The sequence below is a fragment of the Ctenopharyngodon idella genome, chromosome 21, assembly GCF_019924925.1.
Source record: "Ctenopharyngodon idella isolate HZGC_01 chromosome 21, HZGC01, whole genome shotgun sequence".
NCBI classification, from domain to species: domain Eukaryota; kingdom Metazoa; phylum Chordata; class Actinopteri; order Cypriniformes; family Xenocyprididae; genus Ctenopharyngodon; species Ctenopharyngodon idella.
In genome coordinates, this window is record NC_067240.1 from 589,096 (window position 1) to 612,025 (window position 22,930).

At 36.7% G+C, this 22,930-nt stretch overlaps 1 protein-coding gene and 3 long non-coding RNA genes across 5 annotated transcripts; 1 reads left to right on the plus strand and 3 right to left on the minus strand.

Moving 5' to 3' along the window:
• Positions 1-28: 28 nt before the first annotated feature.
• Positions 29-2,790, minus strand: mlana (melan-A). The gene is made up of 5 exons (XM_051877675.1): positions 2,651-2,790; positions 1,929-2,033; positions 1,738-1,834; positions 1,324-1,443; positions 29-577 (listed from the first exon to the last, which is right to left on the minus strand). Exons 2-5 carry the CDS (start codon positions 2,018-2,020, stop codon positions 509-511), a joined length of 378 nt encoding a protein of 125 aa, XP_051733635.1. The 5' UTR covers positions 2,021-2,033; positions 2,651-2,790; the 3' UTR covers positions 29-508.
• Positions 2,791-3,192: 402 nt separating this feature from the next.
• Positions 3,193-7,127, plus strand: LOC127503646 (uncharacterized). Its single transcript, XR_007927159.1, has 3 exons — positions 3,193-4,040; positions 4,232-4,307; positions 6,870-7,127. It is a non-coding gene; the product is annotated as an uncharacterized LOC127503646 (long non-coding RNA).
• Positions 4,770-8,113, minus strand: LOC127503643 (uncharacterized). The gene is made up of 4 exons (XR_007927156.1): positions 7,139-8,113; positions 6,841-6,905; positions 6,472-6,637; positions 4,770-6,031 (listed from the first exon to the last, which is right to left on the minus strand). It is a non-coding gene; the product is annotated as an uncharacterized LOC127503643 (long non-coding RNA).
• A 1,159-nt stretch (positions 8,114-9,272) lies between these two features.
• On the minus strand, positions 9,273-15,737 carry LOC127503636 (uncharacterized). 2 transcript variants are annotated; one of them, XR_007927143.1, is made up of 4 exons: positions 15,394-15,737; positions 15,123-15,245; positions 12,041-12,207; positions 9,273-11,808 (listed from the first exon to the last, which is right to left on the minus strand). It is a non-coding gene; the product is annotated as an uncharacterized LOC127503636 (long non-coding RNA). The 2 variants fall into 2 exon arrangements; XR_007927144.1 differs by lacking the exon at positions 15,394-15,737 and having other exon boundaries at positions 15,123-15,360.
• Positions 15,738-22,930: the final 7,193 nt, after the last annotated feature.

The following is a 22,930-nucleotide window of genomic DNA, read 5'->3' on the forward strand; positions in this document are numbered from 1 at the left end:
TGAGATGGTCATGAAAACAAATGCAATCTTTGTGCTTTACATTAATGTTTTATTCTGTTGCATTGAACAGTTTGCACAGTGCAGTGATGCCCGTTCACTGCATAAGAAGCTCAGCATCTCTTCATAGAAACGTAGTTTGCCTCGTATACCCGAGATTTCCCGCTGCTCAAGGAATATGTAGGTACAAGTTTCATTACTGTTGTTACAATGATACACTTGGAAAAGAAATACATGTTTGAAAAGGATTATAGTTTAAAAGTAAATCATCAGTAGCAGGAGGTTAGAAGACAATCCTCCTGACATTAAAACATTTATACCTTGAACTAAACTAGAACTTTATTTAAATGTTTTTTAAACTCAAAAAAGCACTTTAGTGTCAGTCCTCAAGCTTTGGTAAGAATCCTCAGGATCAGGTTTTGAGATGCATTACTTCTGCCATGTGACAGTTCATCCTGCTCTTAAACCCAAACATTACAGATTTCCACAGATTCTTCTTTAGGGACTGACTTCATGGTGAGTAAGGAGGAGGTGACGGTCCAGAGACGATCTTCTCATAGGCTGGAGGAGCGTTGGGAATCTAGAAGAGAGGAGAGACGCCAACATCTGTAAGTAAACAAAACTGAAAAAGAGGGAACTACATAAACTAATTACCATCATCAGATGTTTTTGTCCACAGTCACTTATGGTACAAATGCACTTCAGATGATAACTGCGATTTGGTTTAAACTCTTGACTCTTAGAAATAAAGGTTCGAAAAGGGGTTGTTTTTTTGCAGCGATGCCATAGAAGAGCCATTTTGGGTTTCTCAAAGAACCTTTCAGTGATCAGTTCTGAAAAGACCGTTTTTTAGTTATTGTGAGGAACATTTTAAGAACATTTGTTTTTAGTTACACAGGTCGATGTACAGCAGCAGTTTTCATGAGAACCAGGAGCTCAACACACACACACACACACACACTCTCACACACATTCCAGTCGTTTGTAATCCTCACATTACGACTAATGACGCAAACTAAAGGTCTTTCTGCCCTGCAGCAGGTCACATGCCTCCTTTATCCCCTCTGGAATTATGGGTAATAAGAGCTTGGTTATTCTCTGAAACTAAATGTGGCTGAAGGAAAAACTCTGATTTGTTCTTTAAGGACTGGAAAAACGGATACAATAATGTTATTTAAAATCTATACAAAAAATACTGATTGCCTAAAGAGAGACACATTAAGAAACATGTGATAAACAGTATTTCACAAGTGAAATAATAATTATGCAGAAACCAGAAAACATCAAACACTAATGTGTGTGTGTGTGTGTGTGTGTGTGTTGTACCGCTGGTTGCAGGTTGCTGAATTCATTCAAGGCCACTTTGTTTTCCTCCCCGGATCCAGAATCGCTGTACTGACCCGTCCTCATCATCTCTCTCCACGACTGACCGTTGCCTCTTCCGCTCTGAAACACAAACACACCCGAGAGGTAAGAGTCACATGATCCGATTCCAAAATCATCACAGCTGGAAACTCTAATTGAGAAGTACAGCATCTTATCACTACAGTCTAAACATGTATTCTCATTTACATTCATGCATTTGGCAGATGCATTAATGCAAAGTGATTTGCATTGTGATTAAGGTATATATTACCACACCTTCCCTGGGAATCAGACCCATGACCATCATTATCTACTGTTTGAGCACTTTTTGCTGCTCTCATTATGACATCATTGTAACTGTGTCACATGACTCACCCGGATCATCTTGTACCCGCCCCGTCGGCGGTAGTACCAGCATCCCAGAATGAGCAGCGCTGTGAGGATCACGGCCAGTAACGCGATTCCTGCAGCCCTACACACACACACACACACACACACACACACACACACGTTAGATGGATTATATCTGTGGTTTGAAGCAGGTGTTTATGTGAATCTTCACTCACTCTTCAGCTCTGATGAATCCTGCTCCTCGTCTGCTGGAGAAATGAACACTGAATTCTCCTCCAGACACTGATCCTGATCCACCGTAAGACATGATCGTCAAACCACTGAAAAACAACAACAACAACATCACTGAGATATGACAAACACTGCAGTCAGTCATCATCACACTATATACAGTGTCAGATATGGATTCATAAACACAGAGATCAATCTCAGGAAAACACGAGCAGGTCTAATTTCATTCCAAATCTCAAAAAGAAAAAAGAAAAAGAAAGAAAAAAAATAAATTATACCTTATATTAAAATGAAGCATGTTTTCCATACCATTAATATATTTTTTTAACTAGATATTACTTTTTTTAACACAATTTTAATATGTCTGGATGTTTTATTGCAAGTTTCTGTGCATGTTTTTTTTAAAAAGAGCAGTTAATTCTACTATGATATAAACAATGATTTAAAAATGTTAAAAATGATTTAAAAATAAAATTTAACATTACAAATAATCATTTAGGGGTGTTCAATGTCATATGTCATAATGCAAAAGAACCTTATTTTATAATGCAATTTCTTCATTATTATTATTATTAATTATTTCTTTTGATTTTAGGGTAAATTATAACCTGCACATGTTCAGTGAATTAAATGAACCGTCTCTGCAATAAACAGCATTAAAGTCTGTCTAGAGTAAATGAGTTAAAGGAAGAGAATCAGATCTTACCTGTAGTGTACACTGTGACTGTGGAGAGCGTCTGCTGTGGTTGTGGATCTGCTGTGATTCAGAGCGGCTCTGAAAGCCCTTGAGAAGTTCTCATGACCGTCACGGGTTCAGCTCTCACAGCCCCTCCATCTGACTGTCTGCTGACTGACTGACTGACTGACTGCGTTTACCGCGGTAACTGACCTCAGATCAGCAGGATTAATGTTGGTTATGCTTGAGTGAAACTGTTTAACTAGATTAGAGAGCAGACTAATGCTGATGCTCTGGTTAAAAGTGTGTGAAATTAGTTTCCACGTATGGTGTCTATTAATGGGTAAAACTATGATAATCATATTCATCCGCACAGAGCCGAAGCACAACCAAATCAATGTTCTTCTGCAAAATTCTTTTGTTTGTAACCACTAGAGGGCCAAAAGTTACTCAGATTACCTTTAAATAAGGGAAACATGCAAAATGTAACTTGCATTCAATAGAATTGAAGGCGTTATGAACAATTTACAATGAACAGTTTAACAATATTAATATTGCATTATACTGCAGACACTAATAAATATTTTACTTCAATTTATTAAAACTTAACATATCTACACTGAAGAAAAAGTCATAGCTTCATCCTTAATTCATGAGATCCAGGATATAAATTCTCTTTTGTAGTTTCCCTAATAAAAAAGTACCATAGTTTATACATATCCAGAGTTTAACTGTGATTTCTATTTAATGTAATACATAGTAGATTGAGTGCTGTTATCATCTTTGTCCACTAGATGGCACAACAAGATTTTCAATGCAGTTTTGAGCCTGAGTGATGTGTTTTATAGTTTATATTCAGAGCATATCTGTGATGTATTGAGGCCATTGAGTGATTTATAAACACGTAACAGACTTTAAAATCAACTCTAATGAAGTCAGTGTGGACCTGAGGACTGGTGTGATATGATCATGTTTTCTGCTTCTGTTCTGTATGAGCTGCAGATGTCTGATGGTGTTTCTGGAGTCCATTACAATAATCCACCCTGCTGGAGATGAAACATGAACAAGTTTCTCTGAGTCTTGACTGGAAACAAACCATCTAATTCTTGAGATGATAATATGCTGATTTAGTTAATGCTTTGACATGACTACTGAAACTCAGTTCTCCAGAATCACACCAAAAATCACACCAGTTCAGTATTGAGCTCGTATCTGTAGAAGTCATTAATGAGCTGCTGATGGAGATCAGGTGTTTAATGAGAGATGTTTAACTGTGCAGCTGCTGGAGTTTATCATGAAGAGACGCTGAAACAAACCTGTAGATCCAGATCTGAAACACGAAACAATTCATCTCTCACAGCGAAATGATGTTTGAGACTCATAAACAATCAGATGAAAGTTCATCACAGATCATCACAAGGTGATTTACCTCATTCTCACAGCAGATAATGAGTGAAATATTATTTAAACTGAAGCTGAATGTGAAACTATACTGTATATTTCATCCTTTCTAACACATCTTCTAAAATTGATTATTATGGAAATGTATTATGTAAGACTCAGTGTAAAAAGCATTCATCACTAATCCATGATTTTATGAATATTCTTCAGTTTTGAAGATTATGGAGATTTGATATGAATCATCATCATCATCATCATCATCCTCAGATGAATCCAGAAATCTCTGGTAAGAACATGAATTATTCACTTCATTTAGTGTTTGTAGTTTTAAAGAAAGTGATCTTCAGAAACAGATCTTCTGTGTGGTTTAGTGTGATGATGAAGAATGAATCAATCTGAGAATAAACATGATTCTGTCAGATCATCAGACCATGAGCTCCACCAACACACACAAACACTCAATTCACCACATTTGAGAAAACAGATCTATATTTAGTGAACTGTTGGACTGAAATCTGACATCTTTGTGTTTAGTTCTGCTTCCTAATGAACTGTCCCTGTTTAATGATTTCTAAGAAACACTTCTGTAAGATCTGTACATTTATTGTCATGTTAGTGTGAAATATCAGTGTAGATCTTTAACTCTGACGATCACCAGTAGAGGGAGACACTTCACTGTATTACAGGAGCTCTGATCTGACTCTATACTGCAGTTTATTTCAGAAATGTATGAATTCCTTCACAACCATAAATCTGGATTTGGTTTATTGATATATCGATGTTGATTAAACACACTATTATATCATAAATAGGAGTTTTGATGTTTTTCGGAGGCTCTTAAAAGACATTTATTTAAACTTCTGTGAGGAGTTTGCTTGTTCTCCTGGTGTTGTTCCTTCAGTTTCACACGATCAAACTCCTGCTGCTCCAGTGAACTGAACACACTGAGCTGTTTGTAGGAGTGAGTGAGAGTCTGAACGTCTGAGAGTCTTTCTCTCTGTCTTATATCCAGTACATCATCAATCACCATCATCAGAGACAGGGAAATATTTACAGTAGATGGAGAACAATGAGAGTTCAGACTGAGGGTACAACGAAGTACTAAAAACGGAAAAGTTTTTCTTTGTACAGATGACAACGTTATCAATCCGTTCACATGGATCCACAAAAATGACTAAAAATGCTGTATTACACAGGCCAGACCAGTAGATGGTGATGGAAGATTACGCACCTGCGCAAACACATTCTCTTACAGAGCACTCACACCAAACACACACGTCTATCCAGCTTATTTTTACAGTTTTCTGCACCTTCAAATTCTTCTCATTATTTCCCTGCAGCGGCGAATAAATCAGAAGTCTCAAACATTCACAGAAAACACCGTATTTCGGGGTTGAAAAATAATGTGGATAGATTAAACATGTAATACGCATGTGCATGACATCACCGTTTTCACAGATCCGTGTTTTTGTAGTTTACACGGAGATGATAACGGAATCGTTTTCAAAAACTTGCACTTTGAAACCCGTTTTCAAAGGTTTGCGTTTTCAGGCCACCAAAACGCTGTTGTCGTGTAAATGAACAGCTAAAATGAATAAAAAGTTTTAGTTGAAAACGGTGTTGTGTAAACCTCCTGAGAAAGAAGCTCTTGATGAGAGTGTTTGAGCTCAGATGAGTCTGTAGAAGATTCCAGAAGACAGGAGAGAGCAGACCGATGATGAAGATGATGGTGGTGATGGTGGTGATTGTGATGACGGTGGTGATGGTGATGGTGATGATGAAGATGGTGATGATGATGGTGATGGTGGTGATGATGATGGTGATGATGAAGATGATGGTGATGGTTGTGATAGTGATGATGAAGATGGTGATGATGAAGATGATGATGGTGGTGATGTTCAGGTCTTCAGCGTTTGCTGATGGACGTCAGTGATGAAGGTTTTGATGAGAGAATCTCCTCACTTTTGACATCAGAATCAATCTTTACAGGCTCGTCTGGATCACATGACACTATAAATCACAAATACATTGAATTTATGGGATATCATTCTTGATCACACATCTAAGAAAAGCTTCAATAAGTGGAGAAAGTCTGAAGAATGGGTTTGACTAGTAAATCTAACAAAACTAAAATGATCAAGCGTTGCTCAGGAGCTAATTACCCTCCTGTCGTCCCGTCAGGATTTGACCTTCTGATATTCCTCTTTGAATCATTCTCATTTTTCTTAAATTATGTTGTACATTTAAAATATTGACCATTAATGAAATCTGAAATACATTTATGTTGGTTGTGTTCTGTTACCCTGAGGGGGTTATCGCTGCTCTCCCTGATCTTATGCTGAGGGAGGGAGTTCTTGTCCAGAACAGAACCGTACCGCCAATACAAACTCTGTGTTATCAATCATATTTGACAGAAAATGATTAAAGTTCCATAATGATCAAACACTCACAGTTTGGCCTTACTCTCTCCATACTCTCACATCTCTGAAGTCTCTGTTCTCTTTTCTCTTGTGATCCACTGGTTTGTGTCTCCATTTTTCTCTCTGTCTTCTTGTTTTCTGCTGCTCTGTGATTTCTGAGGCTCCAGCAGTTTTCTGGATGTGTGATTTTCTGAATCTGTTCAATCACACACACAGAGTTAAATTAAAGCGACATAACATCATATCACGAGACATCAGATCAACAGCTTCAGTGTTATTACAACATCTCATATTAACACTAATATTAAAGCAAAGCTGTTGAAGTATGTGATGATGATGAATATCAAATATATAAATGTGATTTTATGTGTCAGTTCTGATTGTAAACAGTTTTCTCACCTCATGTTTGATCATATTTGATTCATCAGAACGACACTTTACAGCTCCGACTGGATCAACAGAGACTGAAAATGAAGAAAAACAACCAGTTATTATCATAATTTAAATACAGTGGCTGAACTGATGATTCAAATAGATTCACTCATATTACTGTTTTAATATGTGAAGTTTGTCAACTATTAAAGCATTTAATACATTAATAAAAATAGATTGGTTTCACATGGGTTTATGGGTCACTGTATATATGACTTATGTATATATAATAACAGATTAATAAAACTGATATTAGTCCACTCACAGTTTGGTCATCACTGCTGCTGATGAGCTTCATGTTTTCACTCTTTTCTGTCTTCATGTGTCCATCACATTTCAACAATGAAACAAGGAATATAGAGACAATATTCTATATTTAATATAAAATACTGTTACAATATTACAATCATTCAATAATTTACAAGTGGCAGCAATTAAAACATTTCTGATAACATAGCTAATAATCCAATCATTCATATGAAAATAAAGCTCTTCAGTAAAGAGTGAGAAATAAATGATGTATTTAGAAACATGTTTCCTGTGAGAAGAAGAGAGATCACACTGAATCACACTGAATATATATGAAGAAGTCATGCAGAAATAAAGGTCCAGAGTGAGAATCGTGTCATTCAGCAGCTGCAGACAGGTCAGTTTAACTCTGCATGTGCTTCCTGATTTCATACTGGAGCTTGCTCAATAGGCATATCTGTGCACAAACGTTTTCTCCTCTTAAAGCAGAAGTTATGTAATTTCCTGCTGGTGTTTGTGTGAATCTTCACTCACTCTTCAGCTCTAATGAATCCTGCTCCACGTCTGCTGGAGAAATGAACACAGACACTGAACCTGATCCACCGTAAGACACGATCATCAAACTCTGTTCAAGTCGATTCTGTTCAAAGACTTTCCTCAGTGTGCTTTGAGTTTTTTTTAAGTGGGTTTTTAACACCCACATAATGAAACAATTCTCCGTCTATAGAGACAACTTTTCTTATGTCACAACCCCTTACCTAACAAAAATAAATGGAATATGCTGCAAAATAAAATGCAATATATTACATAAAACATTTCCATGTGGGAAATCAGTGCTTATATTTTTCAATATACTGCAATAAATACATTGATCATTTATGTGTTTAATGTTCTATTATTAGATTAGGTTGATGATTGGCCGAACACCATTAAGACTATAATAATTACTATTTAAAGTAATGTCTGTGCAGTCTTCAGCACAGTGATAGTGTCTTGGCCAAATACTTTAGTACATGCAGGTGTGCTTGTGCAATTGTTAACTAGCTATATATGAAAATATGAGAAATATATTACAATATATTACCCTGCTGCACCAAGGGCATCAGCTCAACTCTTTATTAAGAATATGGCTTGATATTCATCACCAATAATTTTAAGGCTCTGCTTCTTCACAGTCCTCTCAAATATCTCATGAAAAGAAAATGGGGCGACACCGATTATTTTTCTAGCTCTGTTTGAAGTTGTGACCTATATTTACTGGACAGATTACCAAACCATGTTATGATACCGTAGCATATAGATTCATTACTCTATAAACAGTATATCATGGTACTTCTGTCCACCCCATAAATCCTTTTGCAGAATGTGTAAGTGCTGAATAGTGTACATGTTTCACTTGAGGACCTGACTGTAAATAAGAATCACTATCTATTTCACCAGACTTAAAAGAAGAGATGCGAGTGATCACAATTCTGTGACTGACTGCAGAAACCAAATAAAATGTCTGTCAACAGTTCCTTGACTTCTCATCTCAATATCAGAACAGTTACTTGTTTTTTCCTGTTAAAATAACTGATTCAAGCTGAACAGATTTACTCATATTCTTCATCATTCTCTCCTTTAAGCCCCATCATTCTCAAATCCACCAAAGTTCTTCATCACAACTGTTTCATTACTGTAATGATCATTGGCTGATTAAACTGTTATTGCTTTTTATTCTTTACTGTACAGATCTGTATTAATGATGGGTTTGACTGTCCTGAACTTTAGTGTTTCCAAAGATTCACTGATAACAACACAAATGTTAATATGATTCCCTTTCAGATGAGAAGAACAGATGATTCATTTCTGAAGCTGTTTCATATCATGTTTGTTGGAAAGCAGTATCAATAGAGCCTGAAAGTGTGATATACAGATCACTATATAATATTACAGACAGATCACTGAAGACAAGCCTTAAACACCAGATACACTGCAGAGGACAGGAAAAATCAGGCAAAACCTTTTCCCAATAATAAAATGATACAAAATAATATTTAAATATAAAATTGATAAGATAGAAGAATTTAATCAAGTCACAATTCACTTCAAACAAAGAATCATGCCACAAAAATCATCAAACTATCTTAAAAATCACTTAAAAGACCATGTGCAATCATGTGAAATTTATTGTGGTTTATGTCACTCTGAAGCTGCTTCACTTTCAGAAAGAGTGGAAACACTGCTGTAGTTCATGATCAATATGATTAAAAGACTCATTAATCTAAGCAGATTCATAAAAATGGCTACAGTAACACTATACACAACAAGTAGTCATATTTATTCATTCTTTCATAAACACATTCGACTCCTTTATTCATACATTGTTTATGTACCAAGACATGTGAAAGAGTATTTATATAGACTAATTATTTTTATTGCCTTTATGTTTTTCAAAGCACAAACTGATTTATTATATGAAACAATCAAAAAATGTCTGGGTCATGTGGGACGCAAAGGCAGCTTTTCCACCTTTTGACCTCAAGATGTCTTTAGTGTGAACCGTGTTGAAAAGCTCTGAGTAATGAACTGTTTTACGATACAGTTGATGGGAAAGCCTTGGTGCTTTACAAAGCTTTATTTCACCACTAACATCCTTGAGTAATTCAGCCTGAGGGTGGCGCTCTAATGTTGATTGACAGGCTCCAAGTACACATGACACACACAGAACGCTGTAAGAACTGTATAAATAGGCCATCTATTGCCTCTGAATCTTGTTTTAAATTATTACAAGTTGTGGAGGAATTTGAGTGAGGAAAAGAAAGTCATGTCTATTCTCAGAACAAACATAAACTCAACAGAACTGTATAAAGGTTATTCACATGAGCTGATTAAACTAAAGGTTCAAGGTTCTTTATTTGTCACATACATATACAGTACATGAGATGGAGTGTAGTGAAATGGTTAATACAAAATAATAATACAAAATGTGTATGATGTAGTGTTTTAGATGATGATAGCATTAGCCTACTCTTGACAAATCTCTGATTTCTGAGACAGACGGTAGTGTGGCTATTTGATTTGTGGCTGTGCTCAGTTTACATTCGTTCACTTCACACACACATTAATTATTGCGAAGTAATTTTAGAGTCTGTTTAATTTTGTGCTATCGCCTAGCTCACCTGTTATTCAGCAGAATTCGTTGTGCTGCTTTCTCTGCATCGTTTGGCACTGTAAGTTTTCCTTCAGTAAATGTTTGTCTTATCGCTCTCATAGTTGAAGGTTTGAGTGCCGTGTGCTGTGTTGTGACCGAAAGAGCGCGTGAGAGCGGGAGCACATGTGCAAAACAGCTAAAGGTGGGGTAAGTAGTTCATGGACATTGTTGATATTTGAAATCAACCCAAACAAACCCACCCCTCTCTCCATTGCTCCGCCTCCAAACTCACTCTCCAATCCTAGCCACCCTGCTCCGAGTCGGTCTCGAACCCCCGAGGCGAGTGCACTAACAATGACACTAAACATCTCATTCTCTAGCGGTCGTCAGTGCGCAGTGGTTTACCTGCTCAACTCTCACTATCTGACCTCTGTTACACACGCAATACGAGTGGATGTCTGTTTATCACAGCTGACGCACAACAAAATGCTTCATGAAAAATAAAGCGCAGTTGATGAATGAACGACAAGGAAGAGCAAAAAATGAACGTACAGTACACAAGAGTGAATGCAAACAAGAGTTTGTTGTTAATCACCAACAGCACAGCAGCTCCAGACAGTCAAACCCAGTGTTACTCACATGAGAAGGAATCAAAGCAGCCTCCTCGTCTGTTTTCAGGCCTTCCGTTAAGCTCTCTCCAGCTTTTCTAATATTTCCGCTGGTCCTAAAGCGCTTGACCAGTCATAAACCTTCATTCCAGTGATAATCTTTTGTGTCTCATCTCTCTTTCTGCAGTTTTTTTTTTCTTTCAAATCTCCCTCTTACTTGTTCTCTCTCCTCGACCGTCATACGCCCCCTAATGCTGATTGGTTACACGTTTGTTGTTGGTGTCGGCCGACTAACTTCCAAACAGTGTTTTTCAAAATCTACTTACCCCACTTTTAAAATACAAATTTTAAATACCCTCGTGCACTCTTTCAGCCACAACACAGAAGACGGAATGCAAACCTTATATAATAGCCTATATAGTTTTCTCAGTGACAGACCCAAACCGGAAACTATTCCTGAAACCTTAACCTGAACCCGATCTGAAACCTGCGAGTTCTTCAGAACTGGTCGGGCAGCACACCTCTAACATGTACATGACGTCACCGTTTTCACATATTCATGTTTGTGTAGTTGACACGCAGGCAATAACAGTATTCTTTTCAAAAACTTGCACTTTGAAACTCGTTTTCAAAAGTTTCTGTTTTCAGGCCCTCAAAACGATACGTTTTTAGTTGTCAAAACGGTGTTGTGTAAATGACCCCTCAGTCTGTTTTTTTTCATCAGTCTGTCATTAGTCTGTAAAAGCTTCCAGAATCCAGGAATGGATGGAGTCTGTGATGATGATGATGATGATGAAGAAGATGTTCGGGTCTTCAGCTGCTGGTATCTGGACGTCAGTGATGTTGTGTGTTCTTGAGAACATGATGAAGGGTTTTGATGAGAGAATCTCTCCTCAGTTTTGACATCAGAATGAATCTTTACAGGATCATCTGGATCACATGACACTAGAAATCACAAATATACACAAACATATATCAGATTATCCTCATTGTTTTTGGTTTGTTTTTATGTTCTCAATCTATAACACTTTCTGTCAATTAAACACAATCACACATCTGTGAACTTTCAATGAGCTATAGATTGCAGAAAGTCTGATGAATCTCTCTGAATGTGTCGTAAGTGTAAAAACAATAATAACTACATCTATAGCAAGTTCAGTAATGATCAAACACTCACAGTCTGGCTTCTTTCTTTTCATACTGTCATGTCTAACAGCTCTCAGTCCTCTTCTCTCTTGTGATCCACTGGTTTGTGTCTCCATTTTTCTCTCTGTCTTCTTGTTTTCTGCTGCTCTGTGATTTCTGAGGCTCCAGCAGTTTTCTGGATGTGTGATTTTTCTGAATCTGTTCAATCACACACACAGAGTTTAGTTAAAGTCAGATTAATGTAGAATCAGAACATGAAGATGTCCAGCTGGAAGAACGACAGAAGAGATGAAAATAAAGTGCAGTAAACATTAAACATCAGCATCAGTCTTTCCTTATGTCCTTGTTCATTCCTCTATAGATACGAGGAAAAGAATCAAAGAAAGATGATTCTGTAAATTGGTTTCTTGTATTTTTGTAGTTCTTAAAGTCAAGCGTCACTTTAAATCATCTTTCTCAGCTGCATGAACACAGATCTCTTTCACCAAAACATCATTCTGTCTTCATTTACACAAGATCAACACTGATAATCACATCCAGAACTTTCTTGTGTGCAAAACATCTCTTTCCTTCTCATTACAACATGACAGTAAATTACAGTCCATCAGTTCCCAGAATAAAACTGTGTAAAAATCATTTAGGGTAGCACAACTTCTTTATTTAGAAGCTCTGTCTATCTAAGAAACATAAATCTGTTTGTTCACATATGAAATAATTACAATAACTACCAAATCCAAAGGCCGCCAGATTATTGTTGTTATTATTATTGTATTATATATCATAATATACTGTTATTTAAGTTGTCTTGAAAAAGCCAACTTATTGTAATGCTATTTAAACTTCTTCTTCTTCTTCTTACGGTAAATTTCCAGCTCTAACTCCTCCTAGAGCTTTAACTCCACAAACTCCAAACTCGGGTCAGACCTGAAAAAACTGTTCTGACTTGGTGTGCTATATCTTTTCTAACTGATCCAACTTACGGTTTTCCTAAAAATGACTATTAAAACTCGGAAAAATCCCATTGACTTTAATTGACTAAATGTTCAAATGAGCCAAGACTACGGAAGCCCATTAGACTCAAATAAACTGCCATTCCATGTACTATTTCTAATCCATTGAAACTCATTGAAACTCATCTCTATCTATCTATCTATCTAATATCTATCTATCTATCTATCTAATTATCTAACTTATATCTAACTCTCTAACTAATATCTATCTAACTAATAACTATCTATCTATCTATCTATTTATTTATCTATCTAATAACTATCTAAGTAATATCTATCTAACTAATATCTATCTATCTATCTAATATCTATCTAACTATCTAACTAATATCTAACTAATAACTATCTAACTATCTAATATCTAAGTCATGCTAACAGCATGCTAGGAACTTGCTAAATAATGCTAACAAACATGCTAAAGCATGTTAAATCATGCTAGCAACATGCTAAATCATACTAGCAACATGCTAGCAATGTGTTAAATCATGCTAGTATCATGCTAACATGCTAAGTCATGCTAGCAACATTTTAACAATGTGTTAAATCATGCTAGCAACATGTTAAATCATGTTAGTAACATGCTAAATCATGCTAGCAACATGGTAGCAACATGCTAAATCATGTTAGCAACATGCTAGGAACATGGTAAATCATGCTAGCAACATGCTAAATCATGCTAGTAACATGTTAAATCATGCTAGCAAAATGCTAAATCATGTTAGCAACATGCTAGGAACATGGTAAATCATGCTAGCAACATGCTAAATCATGCTAGTAACATGTTAAATCATGCTAGCAAAATGCTAAATCATGTTAGCAACATGCTAGGAACATGGTAAATCATGTTAGCAACATGTTAAATCATGCTAGCAACATGCTAGCAACATGTTAAATCATGCTAGCAACATGTTAAATCATGCTAGCAACATGTTAACAAACATACTAAATCATGCTAGCAACATGTTAAATCATGTTAGCAAAATGCTAGAAACATGTTAAATCATGCTAGCAACATGCTAAATCATGCTAGCATCATGCTAAATCATGCTAGCAACATGTTAAATCATGCTAGCAACATGCTAAATCATGCTAGCATCATGCTAAATCATGCTAGCAACATGTTAAATCATGCTAGCAACATGCTAAATGATGTTAGCAATGTGTTAATGCGAGCAACATGTTAAATCATTCTAGGAATATGATAGTAATGTGCTAAATCATGTTAGCAACATGTTAAATCATGTTAGCAAAATGCTAGAAACATGTTAAATCATGCTAGCAACATGCTAAATCATGCTAGCAACATGCTAAATCATGCTAGCATCATGCTAAATCATGCTAAATCATGCTAGCAACATGTTAAATCATGCTAGCAACATGCTAGCAACATGTTAAATCATGCTAGCAACATGCTAGCAATGTGTTAAATCATGCTAGCAACATGTTAAATCATGCTAGAAACATGTTAAATCATGCTAGCAAAATGCTAGCAACATGTTAAATCATGCTAGCAACATGCTAAATGATGTTAGCAATGTGTTAATGCGAGCAACATGTTAAATCATGCTAGGAATATGATAGTAATGTGTTAAATCATGCTAGCAACATGTTAAATCATGCTAGAAACATGTTAAATCATGCTAGCAAAATGCTAGCAACATGTTAAATCATGCTAGCAACATGCTAAATGATGTTAGCAATGTGTTAATGCGAGCAACATGTTAAATCATGCTAGGAATATGATAGTAATGTGTTAAATCATGCTAGCAACATGCTAAATCATGCTAAATCTATCTAAACCCATTCAAACTCATAAACTCATCTAACTAACAAAACTACTAAACTAAAACTGAAACTTTCAAACTAAAAACTCTCAAACTGAAAAGTTTTAAAACTTTTATAACTGCTTCAAACTTTCTGGACCGGCTTTTTCAAGCCAACTCGACGAACTTTTTTCATCTAGTACTATCTCTGCTGTGTTACCATGTCAGAAATTTAAAGTGTATTTTAACATTTCAGTTTCACAGTACTGTAATAGGCTATAAACTTCAATAAGGAATAAATAAAAACTTCATAAAATAAATATAAAAGTGTTTTAATCACCTTGTGATGAGCAGGAAAGAGGAAACATCCACCGCAGCTCTGAGATCTGTTCTGATGAATTTCAGAATGCTGTTTTAAAACCTCATGTGAAGAAAGTTCTGAGAACGGCAAAGAGAGCTGATTCTGAAAAGTGTGAAGTGAAAGTGTCGTCACGTAATACTCAGAATTTGTCCTCTGCATTTAACCCATCCAAGTTAGTGCACACGCACGCACGCACGTGCACACGCACGCACGCACGCGCACACGCGCACGCACACACACACACACACACCCGGAGCAGTGGGCAGCCTTTATGCTGTGGCGCCCGGGGAGTGATTAGGGGTTAGGTGCCTTGCTCAAGGGCACCTCAGTCATTTCCTGCCGGTGCTGGAATCGAATCAGCAACCTTTGGGTTCCCAGTCAGACTCACTAACCATTAGGCTACGAATTCCCCAGAGCTCCTGTTTTTTTTATGCCGTTCTTTGCTCCCCACAACGGCAAAGAGCTCCTGTTCTTAGAACGGCAAAGAGCTCCTGTTCTTAGAACGGAAAAGAGCTCTGATTCTTAGAACGACAAAGATCTCTGATTCTGAGAAAGGCAAAGAGCTCCTAATCAAAAGAGAATTTGCATGTCCCCACACTATACCCTCACTGTGATGTGAGCAAATCAGGTAACGCGCTCAAACGCCCCTTCGTTATGGCCTCGCCCACTGATCTGGTGACGCCCATTACTGACCTGCAGTGACCTATACTCAGAGGTGTGGAGGTCCCTTTAATGTGACACATATCCCAGATAGCAAGATGACAATAGCTATGTTTCCATTCAAAGTTGCGTATTTAACTTATGCGCAAATTTTGAATATCGCATAAAACATTTGCGAATAAAGCACTGTTTCCATCCAGCGAGTCAAAGAGAATAAAAAGGTCACTTCCTGATACACTGGCGCTAAATTTCACTAAGAAAAATGAAGTTTCTGCAATAGAAGCCATTGTATATAATAATTTTCATATATAATACATTTTATAGCCTCAGAGCGCGCAGATGAAACACAATAAACGCTGTCATGTTATCTTGCATTCAGATGCCTGGTGTTTGAGAACGCAATCGCGTGAGGCGCTTCTAAGAGGGAATTAAACCGAACCACTTTAATGACAGACTTTGCTCAGGCATTACAGAATGACCAAAAACAGCATTTCAAATGATGTGCAACGAGATCGGTCCGCTGGTTGGTCCAGTTGTGCTGTTGTTACATTGCAAAGTCACATGTCTTTTTTGATGCGCATCAAGGAATTTATTCGGTAAAAGTGTTTCCATCGCAGTTTATGTGCATGTTTTCGTGTCGCAGAAAAAAATTATCCTACTCATTTGAGCACATAAGTTTTTTTTTTTTTATGCGCATTTTAAGAATTTATGCGCATCTTGGCGTTTCCATCCAGCGTTTTTTTCATGCGAAATCCCAAAATGCGCATAAAAATAGGTTTATAGAAAACGTTTTGATCTAAACCATCATTTTGGTTGATATTGAAAGTCGACAGCACATGTGTGAAGACAGTGACACTGAACTAACAGTGATTTGTAGCTGATGAACACAAGATCCTGCAGGAGTGTGTCTCAATCAGTGGGGTGTTTTCAACCATGATGAGCTTTTCAGCCGCTTTACCTGCTTGCTCTAATCCACTGGGGGCTTGATTTAGAGGTGGGTCTTCATGATTTTAGCAAGTCTGTTTTGCATGTGCACTTCTCAGTGATGCTTCCTCATTAGAGAGAAAACACAGGTGTATCCTATACAGAAGTCTCGTGTGCTGAACCACCTGAATTCTCTAGCACAGTTTGCACAGTGGTGCATCTACCTTATTATTTTTCTGTTCCTTTGTTTTGCATGCTTATTTGTGTTTGATTTGTATTGTTACTGACTGCAATGAGATATGAATAAAGCTTGAATAAAGCATCCATTTTCTACATTATTAAAAAATGCATCTTGCTTTAGTAATGTTTATTAGGAATTTCCCGATTGAAGTTCAACAACAGATTTCTTGAAGTGCAAGTGACATGAACGTGAGCAAGAATATCACACTTCACAGAGAGCCCTTGCGTCCATTAGTGCTTGCAGAGCGCATTGCTCCTTTAGTAGGAATGAAGACGGATGAAGATGGACAATTTATAAAAATGAGAAGCACCCTCCTGATAACGCTAACACTGATTATACTTTGAGTTGTTGTCGACAGCTTAATCACCTGACCTGGAACTTGATGCTATCCTGTGCCTTATCTCCTGTTCCCTCATTACTGCTTTATCAGTCATTCATTCATCTTCCTGAATCTGTATTAAATCTGAGGAATGCAAATGATCTCTATTCAGTTTAGCTTGTTTCCACTGAAACACAATCACAAAAAACTACACCTTGTGTTTGAGAAACTGACTGACATGGCTATTTTGTGATATTTAAACAGAGGAAGGTGAATCTGCAGCTTTAAAGAAATTTTCATTGAGAAAAACAAAACAAAACCTAAGCTCTTTTATTCTTCAAGATAAACTGCTACATATGTTCAGAGGTGTTTATTCCTCTTCCTGAGGAGTTTAGCTCCAACACTCCTGCCTGGAAGTTTTCATTGATCCTAATGACCTTAATTAGCTGCTTCAGGTGTTTAATTAGAGCTGGAGATAAACATGGGTGGAAAAATTGGACCCCCCTGCCATACATTTTAGAAAAATTGATGAAATAAACAGAATTTAATGATACTATAATCATAGTTCGATTATTTTGTGAAACATATGGTGACGCTCTTTTAACTGCACTTATAAAAAACAAAAAAAGCCCCACTCATTCTCACACTCTATCAAGTCACCTGTTCCACATTGTGTGCTCAGAAAGCTTGTGGTCTACCACAGTCGTCTCTGACAAAATTCATTTCTTGTAAAGCTGCTGTCACATGATCACGTCACATGAACTCTGTTTGTTTTTCTGTCACGTGTTCCTTTGTTTGAGTTTCCCGCCACGATCAGTTACCATGGACATTAATCACGTTCATCACAGCTGTTCGTTATTTGTCTTAATCAGTCAGTGTATTTAAGTTCCTGTTTGTCTTCAGTTCTGGGTCGGGTCTCGTTTGGAAGTAATGTGTTGGTGTTTGTTCTGCTCTGGATTCTGTGTTTCTCCCTGTGGATTATCAAGTAAAGACTTATCTTACTTTACTCTACCTCGTCGTGTGTTTGCTCAACCACCATTACGTAACAGCTGCTTTGACACAGTCTGCAAAAGCACCATAGAAATAAAGGTGACTTGACTCTTTCGCAGTGATGGAAAGAGAACTGAAAATTTGTACTCGAGTGCAAGTACTGTTACATTGCTGAAATAATACTCAATTACAAGTTAGAGTACTGGTGTCAAAAAAGTACTCGAGTAAAAGTACAAATTACTCTTCTCAAAAACTACAGAAAGTAGTTTTTAGCCGGCGATATTTAATGAATTACCAAACAATCGTCGATCAAATCATAGATTTTTGACGAAGTACATGAATTAGTGGTCACGATATGGAATTTCTAACTTCAATACAATATCTTGAAGATCAATATTCAGTATCATTTTAAATACCATGGGGAAAACCACCACATACTGTATACTGCCATATAGATATTCTAATATCTAACTTTTTTGTCCATCCATTTCGTCAAGGCAATCATTATTTTCAAGCTTCAAAAAGCACAAGACTCGTTGTAACAGTAATCAATTTGAATGGAGCGGTTTAATTCAAGTCTTCTGAAGAGACTCGTCCGCTTTATACGATAAACAGATTTTAATTTAGGCTTTTGTTTACATATTTAAACATTGATCAGTTACCATTACAATAATCTCACTTAAACATTTGCTCACTCTGTGTATTTGTGTCTTTACAATAGGGTAACTATGTTGGAGTAGCTCCGTTATGAACCCAGTATGGGTCATATTTGTTGGTTGCTTGTTTTTTCCTTTTGGTTGTTTTGCGGGATGGTGTCAGGGTGAGTGACGTCATTATTACTGAGGACTTACACTTGTGTTGGAGCTGATGCTGGCAAATTTAAGCAGTTCCTCAGTGTGATGGCGCTCGCTCTCCCCTCCTCGTGTCGCTCTCCTTCTCTTTTCCGTTGCTTGTTTTGTTTTCATTTTTTTCTAATTTTATTCTTACTTTAATAACTGTTATTCCTTTTTGACCCTCATCCAACGTGTTGTCTCCTTCTTTGTCGCGGCTTGCGAGCCGGCCATGACAGCTCACATGCAGCACAAGAAAACTTGACTTCAAACTGAATTGAATTTACAAAAAAGACAAGGAAACAGTAATAAAATAAAACACATGACCTCAATTCAGTTGAGGTATTCGAAATATGACAACACTGAATTTTTATATGCCGTGTATGTTAAAGGGTTAGTTCACCCAAAAATAAATCAGTAATTACGCACCCTCATGTTGTTCCAAAGTCTTAAGGCCTTCGTTCATCTAAGAAAAACAATTATTAAGATCTTTTTAATGAAATCCGAGAGCTTTTTGACTCTCCATAGACTGCAACGTTATTACCACTTTTAAGCCTGGGATACGCTGCACGATTTTTGCAATCCTTTAAGATCATTACAAATCACACTGTGCGACATGGATCAAATTGAACTCGGGCACGACATGCATGTACGATGAAGACACCTATTGACTCGTAGGCTACGATGCAAGTTTCTATAGAAGAATAGAACGTCATCAGAATGCGCTAGTGGTTAACAAAAATACCATGCTGAATCACACTTTGGCAGTTGTAATTTTTATGTGTGATGAAAATAAAAAGAAAATGGGTGAAATAAGAAGGGAAAATAGCTTGAGGTAAGCAGTTTTAAGTTTTAGCGCCATGTCGCTTTGATTTCATGTCGCATTTTCATTGGCAGGTCAGTAGATGTAGGTCGTAGCAGCAAACACACTGTGAGATGATCAAGCTGGATTTCTGACACTGTCAGAAAACTATTGTAGGCTCTTGGTCGGCAAGACCGGGAAAACGGCCGTCTTTGAACCTCTCTCACTGTACGACACAGGACCACCAATTAAGAGCCACGATCACAGAAATCGCCAAGATTGTTTCACGATGGCAGTCTTTTGTCTGGGACAGACAAAAATCATGCAGTGTATCCCGGGCTTTAAGGTAGTAAAGACATCGTTAAGACAGTCCATGTGACTACAGTGGTTCAACCTTAATGTTATGAGGCGATGAGAATACCTTTTTGTGAAAAGTTTGAACGGACATGAGGGTGAGTAATTTATGACAGACATTTTCATTTTTTGGGTGAACTAACCCTTTAAGAGCCATTTAATATTATGTTCATTTAGATAAGAACATCAGAGGGGTTTGGCCTGTAATGTCTGTACAATGTAGTGATGCAGTTAGACAGACTATTTACAAATCATACAAATGCCCCATTCTGAAACATAATTAATTTCAAGAGCACGGAGATACTCACGATTGCACCAAGTACAGGTCTCTGCTGAACAAAAAAGGGGCGTTTTCAGACAGGGATTTATGGAATCCCAAGTCTGCTAAAATAAAAAATAAATAAATACACAAAGAAATGTAAAAAAAAAAAAAAAAAAAGCAAAAAAAAATAAATAAATAAATAATTTATACATTTATTTTTTCCACATTTATTTTTTCTTTTATTTATTTATACATTTATTCATTTCGATTTTTATTTATTTATACATTTCTTTATTTTAACATTGATGTATTTTTTTGTGGTGTGCCCGAAATACAAGTGTAGCAAGCCCATTCATTCAAATGATTAATAATGGGTAATAATGGGTAATAATTGCTTCCATTTCAAAATCCCTGTTCTCAGATCTGCTGAAGATGTTGCTGTTCATGTTTGCCAGCGCAGGACATTTTACAAATCCAGATCAGACGGCCATGTCCGGCCATGTCCGGAATAAAGAGTAGCCTATCCATGTCACACAGTACAGTTAGGGTGATGTTATATGACTTAACCCATGATATAAGATTTTGGCCATACTACCCATCCAAGTCATTCATCACAGACAGTATCAACGTCAGTAAGCTACACTTCTTGTATTTCGGGCACACCACAAGATGTCACTGTGGCCTCAACGCTTCACTCTCGCCTACTCTGAGCTCGATTGCTCGATTGTTGTTTTCACAACCTAATGAGAAACTGTTTCTCAGTTCTTTGTGTATGCAACTGTGACTTAAAAGAAGTGATGCAAGTGATCACAATTCTGAATCACGAGTGTGTTATTACTGTAATGATCATTGGCTGATTAGACTATTATTGCTCTTTATTTTTTACTGTACAGATCTGTGTCAGTGATGAGTTTGACTGTAAGAATCCTGACCGGAGCATCTTTAGTCTTTAGATTCACACTGATAACAACATACAAATGTTAATGATTCCCTTTCAGATGAGAAGAACAGATGATTCATTGATGATTCATTAATGATTCAGATGATTCATGTTTGTTGGAAAGCAGTATCAATAGACCCTGAAAGTGTGATATACAGATCACTATATAATATTACAGACAGATCACTGAAGACAAGCCTTAAACACCAGATACACTGCAGAGGACAGGAAAAATCAGGCAAAACCTTTTCCCAATAATAAAATGATACAAAATAATATTAAAATATGAAATTGATAAGATAGAAGAATTTAATCAAGTCACAATTCACTTAAAACAAAGAATCATGCCACAAAAATCATCAAACTATCTTAAAAACCACTTAAAAGACCGTGTGCAATCATGTGAAATTTATTGTGGTTTATGTCACTCTGAAGCTGCTTTACTTTCAGAAAGAGTGGAAACACTGCTGTAGTTCATGATCAATATGATTAAAAGACACATTAAATGTGCTTCATGATGATCCTCATTCATCTTCAGATCAGATTCTCTTCACCGTTTCTGATCCTGAAACTAAAAGACTTTGAGAAAGTCTAGTTGCACCATCTAGTGGACAAAGATGGAAACTACTGGTAATCTTCTCTGTATTAAAATGATAAAAATACAATACATTAATGTATTTGATTCATATAATGCCCTATTTTGTTTCACGCTATAATATTCTGTATTCTTGAGTTAACTAAAGCTATTGAAAGTGTTTGAGCAGCAGTTGTTTCTTCATCATGTCTGATCTTCAGAAACACCAGCAATAATATCAGTCTGATCTCAAAGTTATTAAAAGCTTCATTGATGGAAAAACATTTTTTTCTCACTGAGCTTCAGTCATAGAAACACAAAGATGAAAATAAACACAAACCGTTTCAATCCGTAAACAAATATTATTCATATTTATTTGTACATGAAGTGTTATTCTTGGTAGTACATATTCATTACAGTGAAATTCATTCTAAAAAGTAATTTTGAAAAATATTTAATTCTATTTAATTTGTCCTATTGTTACATCCAGCAGTTGTAGTGTTCTTGATCTCCACCAGAGGGCGCTGCTCTCAACAGGGTGATGGAGATGGCGGGAAAGGGGTTTTATTCCAGCTTGGAGAAGCTCACCTGGTTTTTCATCAGCCCAGTGGATTTCCCTCTGCCCAGCTCTTGAACTATGGTGATTATCAGTATTATGAAGTGGATAGTCTTGTAGGTTAAAGTTTCATAACAGATGGTGATATTTGAACTGCACAACTCACTAAATTGCTCTATCCATTGCACAAGCTTTCCTGATTTGTCTTCAGTGATGGAACCATCATCTTTCCTCATGAACACACCACAAGTCTGGAGGGAAGTCCTACTGCAGTTTTGATAGCTTTATGTTCTGAATGTTCTGAAGCTTTTCTTCACGCCTGCTACAGTTTTTTT